General features: G+C 37.5%; 2 protein-coding genes across 2 annotated transcripts; both read right to left on the reverse strand.

The window, feature by feature from the left end:
• Positions 1–1,733: 1,733 nt before the first annotated feature.
• On the reverse strand, positions 1,734–9,146 carry LOC143587324 (G-type lectin S-receptor-like serine/threonine-protein kinase At4g27290). Its single transcript, XM_077068648.1, has 8 exons — positions 7,792–9,146; positions 7,568–7,696; positions 7,219–7,346; positions 6,817–6,997; positions 4,133–4,162; positions 3,809–4,046; positions 3,583–3,733; positions 1,734–2,325 (listed from the first exon to the last, which is right to left on the reverse strand). The coding sequence occupies exons 1-8, from the start codon at positions 9,071–9,073 to the stop codon at positions 2,020–2,022; spliced, it is 2,445 nt and encodes an 814-aa protein (XP_076924763.1). The 5' UTR covers positions 9,074–9,146; the 3' UTR covers positions 1,734–2,019.
• LOC143587323 (uncharacterized) lies at positions 8,875–11,902 on the reverse strand. Its single transcript, XM_077068646.1, has 4 exons — positions 11,183–11,902; positions 10,314–10,559; positions 9,677–9,827; positions 8,875–8,985 (listed from the first exon to the last, which is right to left on the reverse strand). The coding sequence occupies exons 1-3, from the start codon at positions 11,900–11,902 to the stop codon at positions 9,696–9,698; spliced, it is 1,098 nt and encodes a 365-aa protein (XP_076924761.1). The 3' UTR covers positions 8,875–8,985; positions 9,677–9,695.
• Positions 11,903–12,845: the final 943 nt, after the last annotated feature.

Below are 12,845 nucleotides of genomic sequence, written 5' to 3' on the forward strand. Positions count from 1 at the left end.
AAAATTTATAATTGTTGTTTTGCTTATTAAAAGTGACTAGAAATATAAAAAATAATTTCTTTATGTAAAATAAACAATATATATCTAATTGAAATTATTTAAAAAAAATAAAAAAATTCGGTATTGATTAATATTTATTTTATATTAAAAAGTATATTTTTAAACAAACTTATTTTTTTTTATAAAATTTATACCGGTGTGTTCATAAAAAAAAGTTGAACAAGACTATGTTTTTTGATTTTTTTAAAAACTTAATCATTAAAAGTTATTAGAAAAAAACAAGATTAAAGCTAAAACTAATTAGTGTGATAAAAAAAGGAAAAGAAATTAAACAGGCAAGTCCATTCAAGAGATGACATGTGGCAAACCCAAACATTGTAGACAAGTTTGGTGCACCAAACCGTTTGCCATATATTTTGGCTTTTTTATATATTTTTTAATTCAAATATAGTGTCACAAACCTATTTTGGGTTTGTCAATGAGAGTGGTCTAAGGGGGTGTTTGGGATTCCTTATTTACCTTCTTATAACTTTTCATTAAGTTAATAAGTTACAAAAGTGTAATTTATGCTACTTTTCATCTCACAAATATAAGCAATCCCAAACGCCTTATTACTTTTCTAAAAGTTTATAAGTTATAAGTTGATGAAAATAAGCAATCCCAAACACCCCCTAATAACAAAATTTCTATGTGAATTATATATACGCTTTGCTTTTAATTCAGAGAAAATTTAAATTAAGAAAAAATCATATAAGCAAGGTCGTCTTTGAGAATCGTGAAAAGTTTTTGGGCAGAAGGCGGAAAAAAAGTGGGCCTCAAATTAGTTGAGAAATTGGGTTTAAATATTAAAAATACATTTAAAAAAATGTATATAATTAAAAAAAACAAAAATTCAGGCCTTCGGGGTGTCGGGCCGGGGTCGGTTGTCCACCAGGGCCTCATAGCCGGCCTTGCATATAAGATACTTGTATCGATTTCAATGTGTTTTGTCGGATACTGAACCAGATTTCCGGCCAAATATACAGCCGAGACATTATCGCAAAAGACAATTGTTGCACGACGCAAGGAAACATGAAGCTCCAAAAGAACAATAACCAGAAGTAGACCGTAAACTCGTGGACTAAAAACCGTGATGACGCGGTAACAAGAATGCCATTCAATATAAAATTAAAGTGAGTGATCTCGGAACCATGTCGATAGACAAATAAAGAATTGTGGCACACTGCTCTTGAACTCCTTTATAGTAATAATTAATAAACGAGTAAACCTGTTGAACCACGACCTAGAGCCTGTTTAAGACTGTATAAAGAAAAATGTAACTTGCACACGTATCGTGGTGCATACGGATCAACGAACCTTAGAGGCTGTGAAAGCCGGAGTTCGGTATTTTTGGCTCGAAATCTAGTTTCACACAAACGAGCAAAACATATTGACTTAGATTATCACTTTATTTGGAAACTAGTCTCTTCATGGAAGTAATATACAAGTTCCAGCGAAGCTTCAAGTGCCTGATATCTTCACCAAACGTCTCTCCTGTGCTCAATTTGAATACTTTCGGTCTATGCTACGCCTTGGCTTGGTCCACCATCGTTTCGCTACAAACTCCAGATATCATGGTAACTCATTGTATTTACTATTTGGTTGTCCCCAAAGTTATTCTCATAACTCATTGTATATTATTATTTTATATTATATGTACAAAGCCTCCCCACCTTTCTTGGTGGTGATTTACATTGTTTACATCTATGGATCAAGAAGATATATAAACACAATGAAGATAACCGAAAATATAAAAGTTAAGTACCTAAGCACGCCCGTTGCGACCTTGGAAGCATACCACATGAGGACCAAGTTAGACCAGTAGCGAAATCTGGGAATACCGATGATAGAATGCAAACCAATTGTTCATCTTGTAGCAGTCACGAGATGCGTCCTCGTTTAAGAATCTTGGTATACAAGCAGGTTCTGATTTATAATCACCTATGTGATAAGACGAGTTTAATACACGCAACTTTCATTTCATCTGCCATCCAACGTTGTAATGCTTAGCTCATTGTTCGAACTTGCTCCATATGAGCTTGTAGAACGAGTGGTATCTTGCGTAGATTTTCCAACGTAAAATCCTGGTTCATTGGGTGAAGGCAATGGACCCTCACCCCCTAACATCAGGATCACGCTAGTCATTGTTGGACGATCTTCAGGGTGACGTTGAACACACAACAAACCAACGTGAATTGACCATAGAACCTGAGACACGTTGATTGATTCACCTAGACACTTAGCAACTAACTGCAATGATCTACCCTCATTATGGAGTCCCCATGCCTGCCACGAACAATAGACGAGTAACCAACTTTGTTATCATTTCTATTTTGGTAATAGTTTTTTGAAAAAATATAAAAAACTGATTTCTGATAATCTTTGTAGGTTGTCAATTTTTGGTAATCTTAGGAGGATTTCAAATTTTCAATTATAAATATTATTTTTTTAACTAATTTACTTTATATGGGTGAATACGATAATTATTTAAAATAGGGATATTGATCCAAAGTTTGTTTCATTGGTTGGCGCTAGCTCAAACTTTATATATGTACCACAAAACTCCCAAGTTTCAACCTATTGGCTGCCAACGAGCTTTTCGCTAACGGGGTTATATTGCCTTAGTTTTTGATGATGTAGATGATGTGGCAAAAACCGTGACGTGGACTGCTTATGTGGTAAAAAAATATTTTTAAATTAAAATTAAATTTCCTAACCAAAATAAATGAACCGAACCACCTTTTTAAACAAAAATAAACGAACGGAACTACTTTTCTAACAAAAATAAACGAACCGAACCATTTGTTTTTAACAAAAATAAACAAACCGAACCACCATCACCACTGTTCTGGCATGAACCACTTCCGACCCGAAATGTGTTTTATTAGAATAGTAGTTCGGTTAGTTGATTTTGTTAAAAAAAAGTGGTTTGATTAGTTGATTTTTGTTAAAAAAAAAAGTGGTTCGGTTCATTGATTTTTGTTAACAAAAGTGGTTTGGTACTTTGGTTCGTTGATTTTGTTAACAAAAAGTGGCTTGGTTCATTTATTTTTATTAAAACTAAAAAAGTAGTTCTGTTCGTTTATTTTTTGATAAAAAAAAGGTAGTTCGGTTCGTTTATTTTTTATTTACTTAAGTTGTTTGGTTCGTTTATTTTTGTTGGAAACGTAGTCCGATTCATTTACTTTGTTAAAAAAAGTGGTTGAAAAGTAGTTCTTTCGTTTATTTTTATTGAAAAAAGTGGTTCGATTCGTTTATTTTGGTTAGAAATTTTAATTTTATTTTAAAAATTTTTTTTACCACATAAGCAGTACACGTCATAAAAAATTAACGGAAACCCCATTAGTGAAAAGCTCATTGGCGGCCAATAGGTCGAAACTTTGGAATATTGTGGTACATTTTTAAAGTTTGGCTTAGTTTCAGCCAATAGGACAAAGTTTGGATTATTAAAATCCAATATCCCTTTAAAATAAAAGCAAAGCATTTTAGAATCTAGTTTTTTTATACAAATTTCCATCTCAATATTAAAAGGCCGAAACTTACATGTCCAATAAGGTTGTTGCAATGTTCCTCGTGAGAAAAATCTTTGTTTTTCTCCCCACACACAATCTCTAGCACCAATACGCCAAAGCTATATATGTCTGATTTTATCGAAAAGATACCCCTTGCCGCATACTCTGGCGCCATGTAGCCACTGTGAAGAATTAAAGTTAACGTAAGTGTTTACTATATAAACTTGGATGAGGCACTTAGGGTAGGTGAATCTCACTATGTGCCAACCACTCGGTTTGTGTTTGCCTCGTTTTGATTTCCTCCAAAAGTTCTAGCCAAACCAAAATCCGATATCTTCGGGTTCATATCCTTGTCAAGCAAAATATTGCTCGCTTTGAGATCTCTATGTATGATTCTGAGCCTAGAATCCTGATGAAGATAAAGAAGTCCACGAGCAATTCCTTCGATAATGTGGTAACGTGCTGGCCAATCAAGCAGTTCACTTTGTGTTTCATCTGCGAATAGTTAGAAGTTTAGGTTACGTAATTGTTAATTTGATAACTTTCTATGTTTTAGCTACTTTGATTATTGTTCCATTTACCAAATATAAAGGAGTCGAGGCTTTTGTTTGTGTAACATCCCGAAATTTCCAAAATGATATTAATTATATTACTTAATAATAGAGGGAAAGTTGACTCGGGTTCGGGAAATAAATAATAGAGTAGGAGTTGGTATGAGTCGGGCTAGTGTTAGATTATTTGAGATGGGTTAAATGAGAATGGGCCTTAGGTCCATGGGCTTTAAGGGATATAAATATCCCCTAAACCACCATAAAACCCTAAACCTCATCTCTTTCCATTCTAATCTCTACACATTCAAAAACACACACCATAAACGAGCAGGATCCGAGAGAGAGTAAGCGTTAGTTGGTGCTAGATCGTCGTGACGAACCAAAGCAACAAGACCAGCTCGTGTTCGTAAGTTCGACTCGTTCAAGGTACGTTTATGGTTAGAAATCGTTCGTATGGGTTCGGTTTGATTTGAGAAATGGTAGATCTGAGTTTGTATGGTAAAAACGAATCCAACAAAGCTAAACTTACTGAAAATGGTTATGATTTGATGGGTTAATCGATTGATAAAAAGGACCCGTAACCTATATGCCTAAATCGCACCCTCTAAACATCGATGTTAGGTCGATTTGATGGTTGGGGTTTGTAGGCGCTGGTCAGACGATTCCATGGGTACCTAAATCGAGTTATTTGGTTAAGGAACGAAGGATTTAAGAGCGAATAGAACCTGCAGACGACAACTTCGCCTGCAAGCTAAGTTCGCCTGATGAACTTCGCCTGCAAGCTAAGTTCGCCTGATGAACTTCGCCTAAAGCTAAGTTCGCCTATGGTTTAACTTCGCCTAAAGCTAAGTTCGCCTAAGGTTTAACTTCGCCTGCAAGCTAAGTTCGCCTGATGGCAACTTCGCTGTAAATCTAAGTTCGCCTAGCTGGTAACTTCGCCTAAAGCTAAGTTCGCCTAAAGTTTAACTTCGCCTAAAGCTAAGTTCGCTTAAGGTTTAACTTCGCCTAAAGTTAAGTTCGCTTAGAAAATAAATTAAAAACCTAATGGAAAATGTGTTAAGACAGTTAATGTAAATAAATTTTTTCCAAGCTGACCTGGCAGCTCGACCCCAGCCAGGGGCTCTGCCCCTTGGACCCTGCTAGGGGCTGCCGCCCCTAGACCCCGCTGCCAGGGGCGCTGCCCCCGGACCCCCGTTCGTTGTGGGTAGTAGTTAAGACTGGAAAGATGATATGAGTAGTGATAGTTGTTTGATACGTGTACTTGTTATATAGTCAGCCGTGCACAGCTGAAGAAAGGGATTACGATTAACGGTGAACGTAACCGTGTTCAGGTGAGTTTCTAGCCCCATTCCTTGTTATGTTTTCGGGGCTGTGTGCATACTCGATGTGTTGTTAATACATTTATCCTAAGTGATAAGTGTATGTCATATGTGATATGTGTGATAGATATGAATGATTGTTTGTCGGTACGCGAACGATCTTCGGATATTGCGCGTACTGTCAGGTTAAAAATAAAGGTACGAATATTATATATCGAAGATGTATGAATATTTCAAATGAATACTTGTCGGGGCGTGAACGATCTTCGGATATTGCACGTAACGACAAGGGGTATGGTTGTTAAATGAATGAGGTAAAGAATGCCTAGAGTGTTCTTATGTTATAATGTAAGTATGTGTATATAGGTACACGAATGGCATGTGAGTTCTACGTTCGACATAGTAAGTTAGGATGGCAAATCCCTCTAGCTTCTGTCGGACATAGACTCGGCTGGTGATGGCGTAGTTAAGGACTGCGAGCCTTATACGTGAAGTAGATGATATATGTAAACGTAGATAAGGACTGCGAACCTTATACGTAATGTAGATAGGCGTCAGCATAGGAAAGGACTGTGAACCTTATACGTGCTGTATTTGTAGCATAGGGGAGGACTGCGAACCTCGTACGTGCTATGAATTAGGTTGCAACATAGGGAAGGACTGCGAACCTTGTACGTGTTGTGGATGTATTTCAGCATAGGAAAGGACTGTGAACCTTATACGTGCTGATTTTGTAGCATAGGGGAGGACTGCGAACCTCGTACGTGCTATGAATTAGGTTGCAACATAGGGAAGGACTGCGAACCTTGTACGTGTTGTGGATGTACTATGGTATAGGGAAGGACCGCGATCCTTGTACGTACCATAAATGGTGAACATAGGTAAGGACTGCGAACCTTGTACGTGTTCACGACCTTGAGTACAGGTATAGACGGTGAACTACGAACGTACTCTCGGTAGACTGAGGTTAGTGATTGTAGATATGTATGTATGTATGGTAGCAAGTATGTATGTAGAACAGAAGGGTGACTAGTGAAGTATGGATATGTATCTACGGATATGTGTGTATGTGTATGTATTGTATGGCGTTCGATTAACTAGAACTCACTCAGCGTAGCTGACTTTTAGTATGCACGCAGGTGAGCTGATTATAGAGTTAGCATGAGGATGACACACGGCATGGATTGAACGGCTGGCATCTGAAGAAAGAAGTAAAGATGTTTTAAATATAAAGTTTTGTGTTATGGTATCAAAGAAAAGATTTAATGTTTTGTAACAAATTATTGATGTTTTATATTCCGCGAAAAGTTTTAATAAACTCTGATTTGAAGAACTGTGTTTATGAGTAAATCCGACGCTAAAGTAGGGTCACCGGGTTCGGGGCCTTACAGTTTGGCATGTATTCATAGATCAACATCATTTCGGCTCCCTCTATGCAGCAGCCCATGAGCTTGACCAGATTCCGATGTTGTAGTTTAGATATCGAGATGACTTCGTTCATGAACTCATGAACTCCTTGAGTGGACGTTTTTGCTAGCCGCTTCACTGCTATTTCTTGTGCGTCTTCAAGTACACCCTGACATATAACTTTTTAAGATAAGTATAAAGTATGGCACCATAGGTTCTATACATCTTCGAACACAACATGTTTCACCATAACAGATATGTGTCACATAAATATGTTACAACAGTTTTTTATTCGACTAAGAATATTCTATAACTTAAGCTATAAATCATCTTGCACTAACACATGAACACCATATATACTACATAGAAGAATATATAGTGATATAATACCTTGTAAACCGGTCCAAAACCGCCCTCTCCGAGTTTGTTGTTCATCAAAAAGTTGTTGGTCGCTTTAAGTATTGCAGACAAGCCAAATAGTGGTAGCTCTAGATCTTCATCACCACTTCCATTTTTAACTTAACATAAATAAATAAATAAATAAAAACGCAGCTTTTGTTAAAGGAACTAGTAAAATTGCAGGTGCATATAAGTGACAAGATAGATGTTTCTATGTCAATTTGATTCATTAGAAATAGTGTCTTCTAAACATCAAAATAAATCAAATTAAATTAAATAAATTATTTTATTTAAACAATAATGTTTGTAGTAAAAATGTGATTCATAAGTAGAGAAATACCTTGCTGCAGCCGCTTCTTCCTATTATAACGATAAAACAAGTATACAGAAACTAGTATGACCGACACCACAACTGCTATGGGGACAATAATTAGTACTCTTTTCCCCGAATTTGAGCTTCTTGTGTTTTCTATCAAGTCCGTACGAAAATGTGTTAATTAATTTGACATTATAGACAGATGTTTATAAAGTTACTAACGAAAATTAAAATATCGTTTTAATTACCTAACTCGGAAGCTGAGAGTCGTATATAAAGAGTGTCCCCGCCTTCAGCAAACGTTCTGATATCAATTAGGCCACCGAACCATAACAAGCAACCACTCGTCGTCCCTGATATATTCGTATACGTGTACGCAGTACACGAACAGTTACTTTTACACATCTTCTCACATTCTACAAGGGTCATGGTCCGTTTATACCATGACTCCCAAGTGTCGGGTAACTTCAAATTTGTATACTTGTTGAACCCTTCCCCCGGGTCACAGTCCAAAGGGATAATATGTCGACACCCGTGTGACCAATCCGTAATTTTCCACTGATCAGGAGATGCGGGTTCAAACCCGTTTAAACATTCACAAACTGGAGACTTGTCAACGTTGCAGCTCCCGAACTTCCCACACAAAGCGTATTGATCACAAATATCGTTTTGTCGGGCCAAAAAAGGGTTCCATTCGTGTCTGCTATCAATCCAAAAGAAGAGCTCTATTCGACCATCTGTTAGTAACACCGCCCGAGTAATAGCTGAAGTATCTATAAGACTATATTGGTAGTATATTTCTTTCTCATTAATAACAAAGGTGAAGCTGTAAAACGGGTTCGATTTCAACTGAGAAATCCCAGTAAACCTGAGCCCGTTCCATGGACCTCCCCTGAATATTATTTCCTGGCCTTTCCAGATGAATAGCTGAGGGTAACCACTGGCGTAAATCCTGAATGAAAACTCACCGACCGCAGGATCATCGACGGATTTCCATGACGTCAAGTATCTGTTAAGCCCCGTAACTAAATCCCAGCCTAACTTCATTCCGGGAAGTAAAGTATCTGTCATGTTGTCAAAACTTTGCCATATGGGATTTCCTTGATTTTGAATTATAAAGTTGCCGGTATCTAGAAGCTGAGCGATCGGATTCTTCACTGACGTGGTTGACGAGTTCACTGACGACCATACTATATCGCCCTTGGTGGCGTCCTGGATGATGAGAACTCCTTGAAGGGTGAGAGTTAGCTCGCAGGAGGTATGTACGAGTGGCATGTTCCGGTTGGCTACCCATACAACGGTCCGGTTTGGTATTTTCTTGTACCAGATTGCTACATAAATGTTCATGGACTTACTGGTGCGAAAGAAACCGAGTTCAAAGGTTTCTTGCCGGGAAACGATGGTTTCGTTATATCTAACGGTTTGGTTTACAGACAGCGTGTCTGCAGCGAAGGTAGAAGTTATTGATGCATAAAACACAATAAGAAAGTGAAAGATCAAGTTGGTCTTGATCACACTTCTTTCCTCCATCAAATTCTATTATCAGTAACACTCAAATATAAAGATTTAGTTTGGAAAATAAAATACAGAAGTCCATTTTCAATGGCCTAAGAATTTAGTCCTTGTGGGGTTTGATTTGTTGACTGAAAGGTGGATCCATTAATGATTTATGTCTAAAGCAAAAGTCCATTTTGATGGCTTTATTTTTTTTTATGTTTTTACATATTAAAAGGCATCAGGGTTGGCATCCATTAATGTTAAAGGGGAGGTTTAATAATTATATATATAGAAAAAGTGGTGACCGATATTGTTCATACAGACCACCACTTTTAACAGGTTATATGACCGTTTGTTTATGCTTAAAACAAGACACTTTTAACAGGTTATATGACCGTTTGTTTATGCTTAAAACAAGATCTTTGATGTGTCGAACGTGCCATGTGTCCACTCGACTTTCATCGTATCCAACTATTAGTTATATTTTATAGCTCGACCCGTTTAAGAAAAGAAAAAAAAACAAAAAAAAAAAAAAACAGGTCAACCATTTATAATTATGCGGGTCAAAATGTTCATGTAAAACAAAAAACAAACTCATGCATGTATGAAATGAGCAGCAATAATGTTACATCTTACAGGTAAAGTTTTTAACAATTTATAATCTGATCCCGGTTACAAAACGCTGGATTCCAGCAAAATCTGGTACAATCTTGAGATCATAAAAGCTGTCTTTATGAACAGATTTCATATGATCTACAAGAAACCTGCATTGATCTTCACCATTCGTCTGCAAAAAAAAATCACAAATAAAAATGGGTCAAAATGGCACTAAAACTTGAATGCAAAATAGCATCTTAAAGATGAATTAACGGGTCAAAAGAGGTCTTGTTGGTGCAGTTCTAAACAAACTGGGTCAATTTGGGTTGACTTTTCTAAAACTTTTAGAAAAAAACTTAAATAAAACGACTTTTGAGGTTGTATGCTTTAAAAAAAAGACTTGATAACTGTCAATAGTTAGGAGTGTGGGTCGTGTTAGGCCCAATGGGCTGAATTATGGCGACTGGGCCTAAGACATTTTTCATTAAGCCCGATCTGGTTAAGCATCATCAGACCAAATCTTGTTCGACCGTTTGACCCATTCCACTTTTGACTAAATTGACTAAATTTTCAAATTCGCCAAATCTGGGCTGCTTGCCCTAAACAAAACTTCTTAACTAATCGGGTCAAAACCGCCACTCTAACATGACATTATAATTAATAACAAAATCATTACCTCAAAGGCGAAAAATCCACCAGATTTTAGCATAACAGAAGCACCATTGCAAATATGCAGAAGGTCAGACAAGCCATCTTGACCACCATCTAAAGCCAGTATCGGTTCATGTCTACCAACTTCCGCTTGGAGCCCGTTAATGTGTCCACTCGGAATGTAGGGTGGATTGCTTACAAGCCCTGCAACTCGACCTTCAAACCCGCTTAATGGTTCAAACCATGACCCTTGCTTTACACAAACTTTATCCTGATATAAATTAGGAATCTTCTGTTAATTTGCAAAGCTATTTGAGAAGCTCACGGCTCGTGGCTCGCCTGTTAGGCTCATTTAGCTGGCTCGTCAGCTCGTTTAAATTAAAACCCATATTTAATATATACAAATTATAAATTTTGTAGTTTATTAATTATGCATTATGTGCATCTTAAAAGTAATACTGTTTTTCTTTTCTTTTTATACATATTAGTACATGTAAAAATACAAAATTAAGCTTACTTTAGATAAACAAGCCACCTCGGGCTTTTTATGAGCCAGAATCAATCTTCTTACAAGCCAGCTCGAGCCTTTTACCAGCCAAGCTTGAGCTCGGGCTCAATATTTAAACTTGTTAAGATAAACGGGCCAAGCCGACTTGAGCTCGATATTTGAACGATAACGGGGTCGAGCCAACCTGAGCTTAATATTTCGACTCTTTAAGCTAAATGGGAAGCCGAGTTCGAGCTCGAGTTCAATATTTCAACTCCTTTGGATACACGAGCCTAGCCTAGCCTAGCCTAGCCGAGCCCGAACACAGCCTGTCTCGGCTTGTCTCATTACGTTTACAGCCCTATTAATTTATATCTAATCACATGTAAAAGGCATTCCCAAATTACCTGCATATTATACCTTTCAACATTAAACTTAGCAACCCGAACCGCAACAGGACTAACATCAACCGCAACAACCTTCCCACCATCCCCTACCACCCGTCCAATCCCAATCGCAATCGCCCCACTCCCCGTCCCAAGATCCACCCAAACACCATCCTTCAACCCCACATCCCCATTAACCACACCCTCAACCAAATCCACAATCAGCTCGGTCTCCGGCCTCGGAATCAAAACCCCTTCTTCCACACACAACACCAAGTCCCTCCAATGCTCACACCCCACAATATACTGCAACGGCCTGCGCATTTCGATCCGCTCCTTCCATAATTCATACAATTCCCCCAATTCCACCCTCAAGTTCAAAACTTTATCGCTTTCGACACCGAATGCATCGAATTTGGGTGGAAACTGATCAGGGTTTTGGAGGGTGTCTTGGATGAGCCAATGGAGTTCTCGGTGGAGGGTTTCGGCATCCGGGCCGTTGTCGGTTTCTGCGAAAGATGGGCCGATTGATGAGGCTAGGGTTTTGGCCCAAGATTGAAACTTTGTGAGGTCTGAGAGAGTGGTGGTGAAGATGGGTGGGCGGAGGAATAAAGGGTTTGGTGAAGTGGGTGTGTATGGAAGTGAAGAACATGAAATGGGTTTGAAGAAGATGGTGCGATGGAGTGTTTTTGTTCTTGTTGGGAGAGATGATGTGGCTCGCGCCAAAATTGAAAGATTCATTGTGTTGGTGTGGTGGTGTTTCTTGATTGAAGCTACATGGATTATGGATATATTAAGGTGTTATTGTAGGAAAAAATATTGTTTATTTAGGATTTGGTTTAGTTATCGGTTTGGTTTTGTAGTCGGTTCTTTAATCTTTTTTAGTTGTTTCTTTACACTTTGAACATCCCGACTTTTGTTTGTCTTCCCGAGTTCACTAAATGAAACTCAAGGACATATTTTTTATTTATTCATTTTTTTCTTTCCTTTAATAAAGCTTGGAAACACAAGACTTTTCTTCTTTTCCTCTCATGCTTTTCTTTTCATTTCTTAAATGAAATTTGGGAACAGAGGCGGGAAAGAAAAGGAAATGGATGGATGGAAAGAAATTGTTGTGTTCTCAGTTAAAGAAAGGAAAAAACAAAATGTGTGTTCCCGAGTCCATTAAAAAAAAGAAATAGAAAGTTAGAAGAAACAAAGAGTATTTTGGGAGGATCTCTATTAAAATGAAAGAAACGAAAAGAGAGGATAGAATGAAAAGGAAAATATTTAATTTCCTTTAAGTCGTTACGTATTATACTCCACGAGATAAGGTTACGTAGTAGATCACCTTTTCAACATTTCACACTTGTCCTTACATATTTTCCCAAATCTTAAAAGGGTTAATCTCTCGTAAGTTTGTATATGTTTTAGTGGGATAAATCTCACAAACAAATCACTCACCTAAACATGGGTGTTGAAAAGGGATATTATTGTGGGTGAAATTTCAATGATCCTGACAGGCAGAATCGTCAGAAGAATTCTCGCAGTGCATTAGGATCACAGACAAACAGGATCCTCAGTAAGTTTCATTATTACTTATCATTATCTTTTCATTCTTGACTTAGTCTTGCAAGCAACAAAGCAATTAATGTCTAGTTGAAGACTCGGTCAAACATTGAAGATTATGGACGTTGGAGGCAGT

This window comes from Bidens hawaiensis, unplaced genomic scaffold (assembly GCF_021521415.1).
Source record: "Bidens hawaiensis isolate Kalapana, Puna unplaced genomic scaffold, B.hawaiensis_p1.1 tig00035458_1, whole genome shotgun sequence".
Taxonomy (NCBI): Eukaryota; Viridiplantae; Streptophyta; class Magnoliopsida; order Asterales; family Asteraceae; genus Bidens; species Bidens hawaiensis.

Coding starts and splice junctions, on each gene's coding strand:
- LOC143587323 (XM_077068646.1), bottom strand. CDS start 11,902: ATGAATCTTTCAATTTTGGCGCGAGCCACATCATCTCTCCCAACAAGA. Junction 10,560..11,182: donor TTGAAAGGTATAATATGCAG/GTAATTTGGGAA, acceptor AATTTATATCAG/GATAAAGTTTGTGTAAAGCA. Junction 9,828..10,313: donor GTGGATTTTTCGCCTTTGAG/GTAATGATTTTG, acceptor TTTTTTTTGCAG/ACGAATGGTGAAGATCAATG.
- LOC143587324 (XM_077068648.1), bottom strand. CDS start 9,073: ATGGAGGAAAGAAGTGTGATCAAGACCAACTTGATCTTTCACTTTCTT. Junction 7,697..7,791: donor ACTCTCAGCTTCCGAGTTAG/GTAATTAAAACG, acceptor CGGACTTGATAG/AAAACACAAGAAGCTCAAAT. Junction 6,998..7,218: donor GTTTTGGACCGGTTTACAAG/GTATTATATCAC, acceptor GTTATATGTCAG/GGTGTACTTGAAGACGCACA.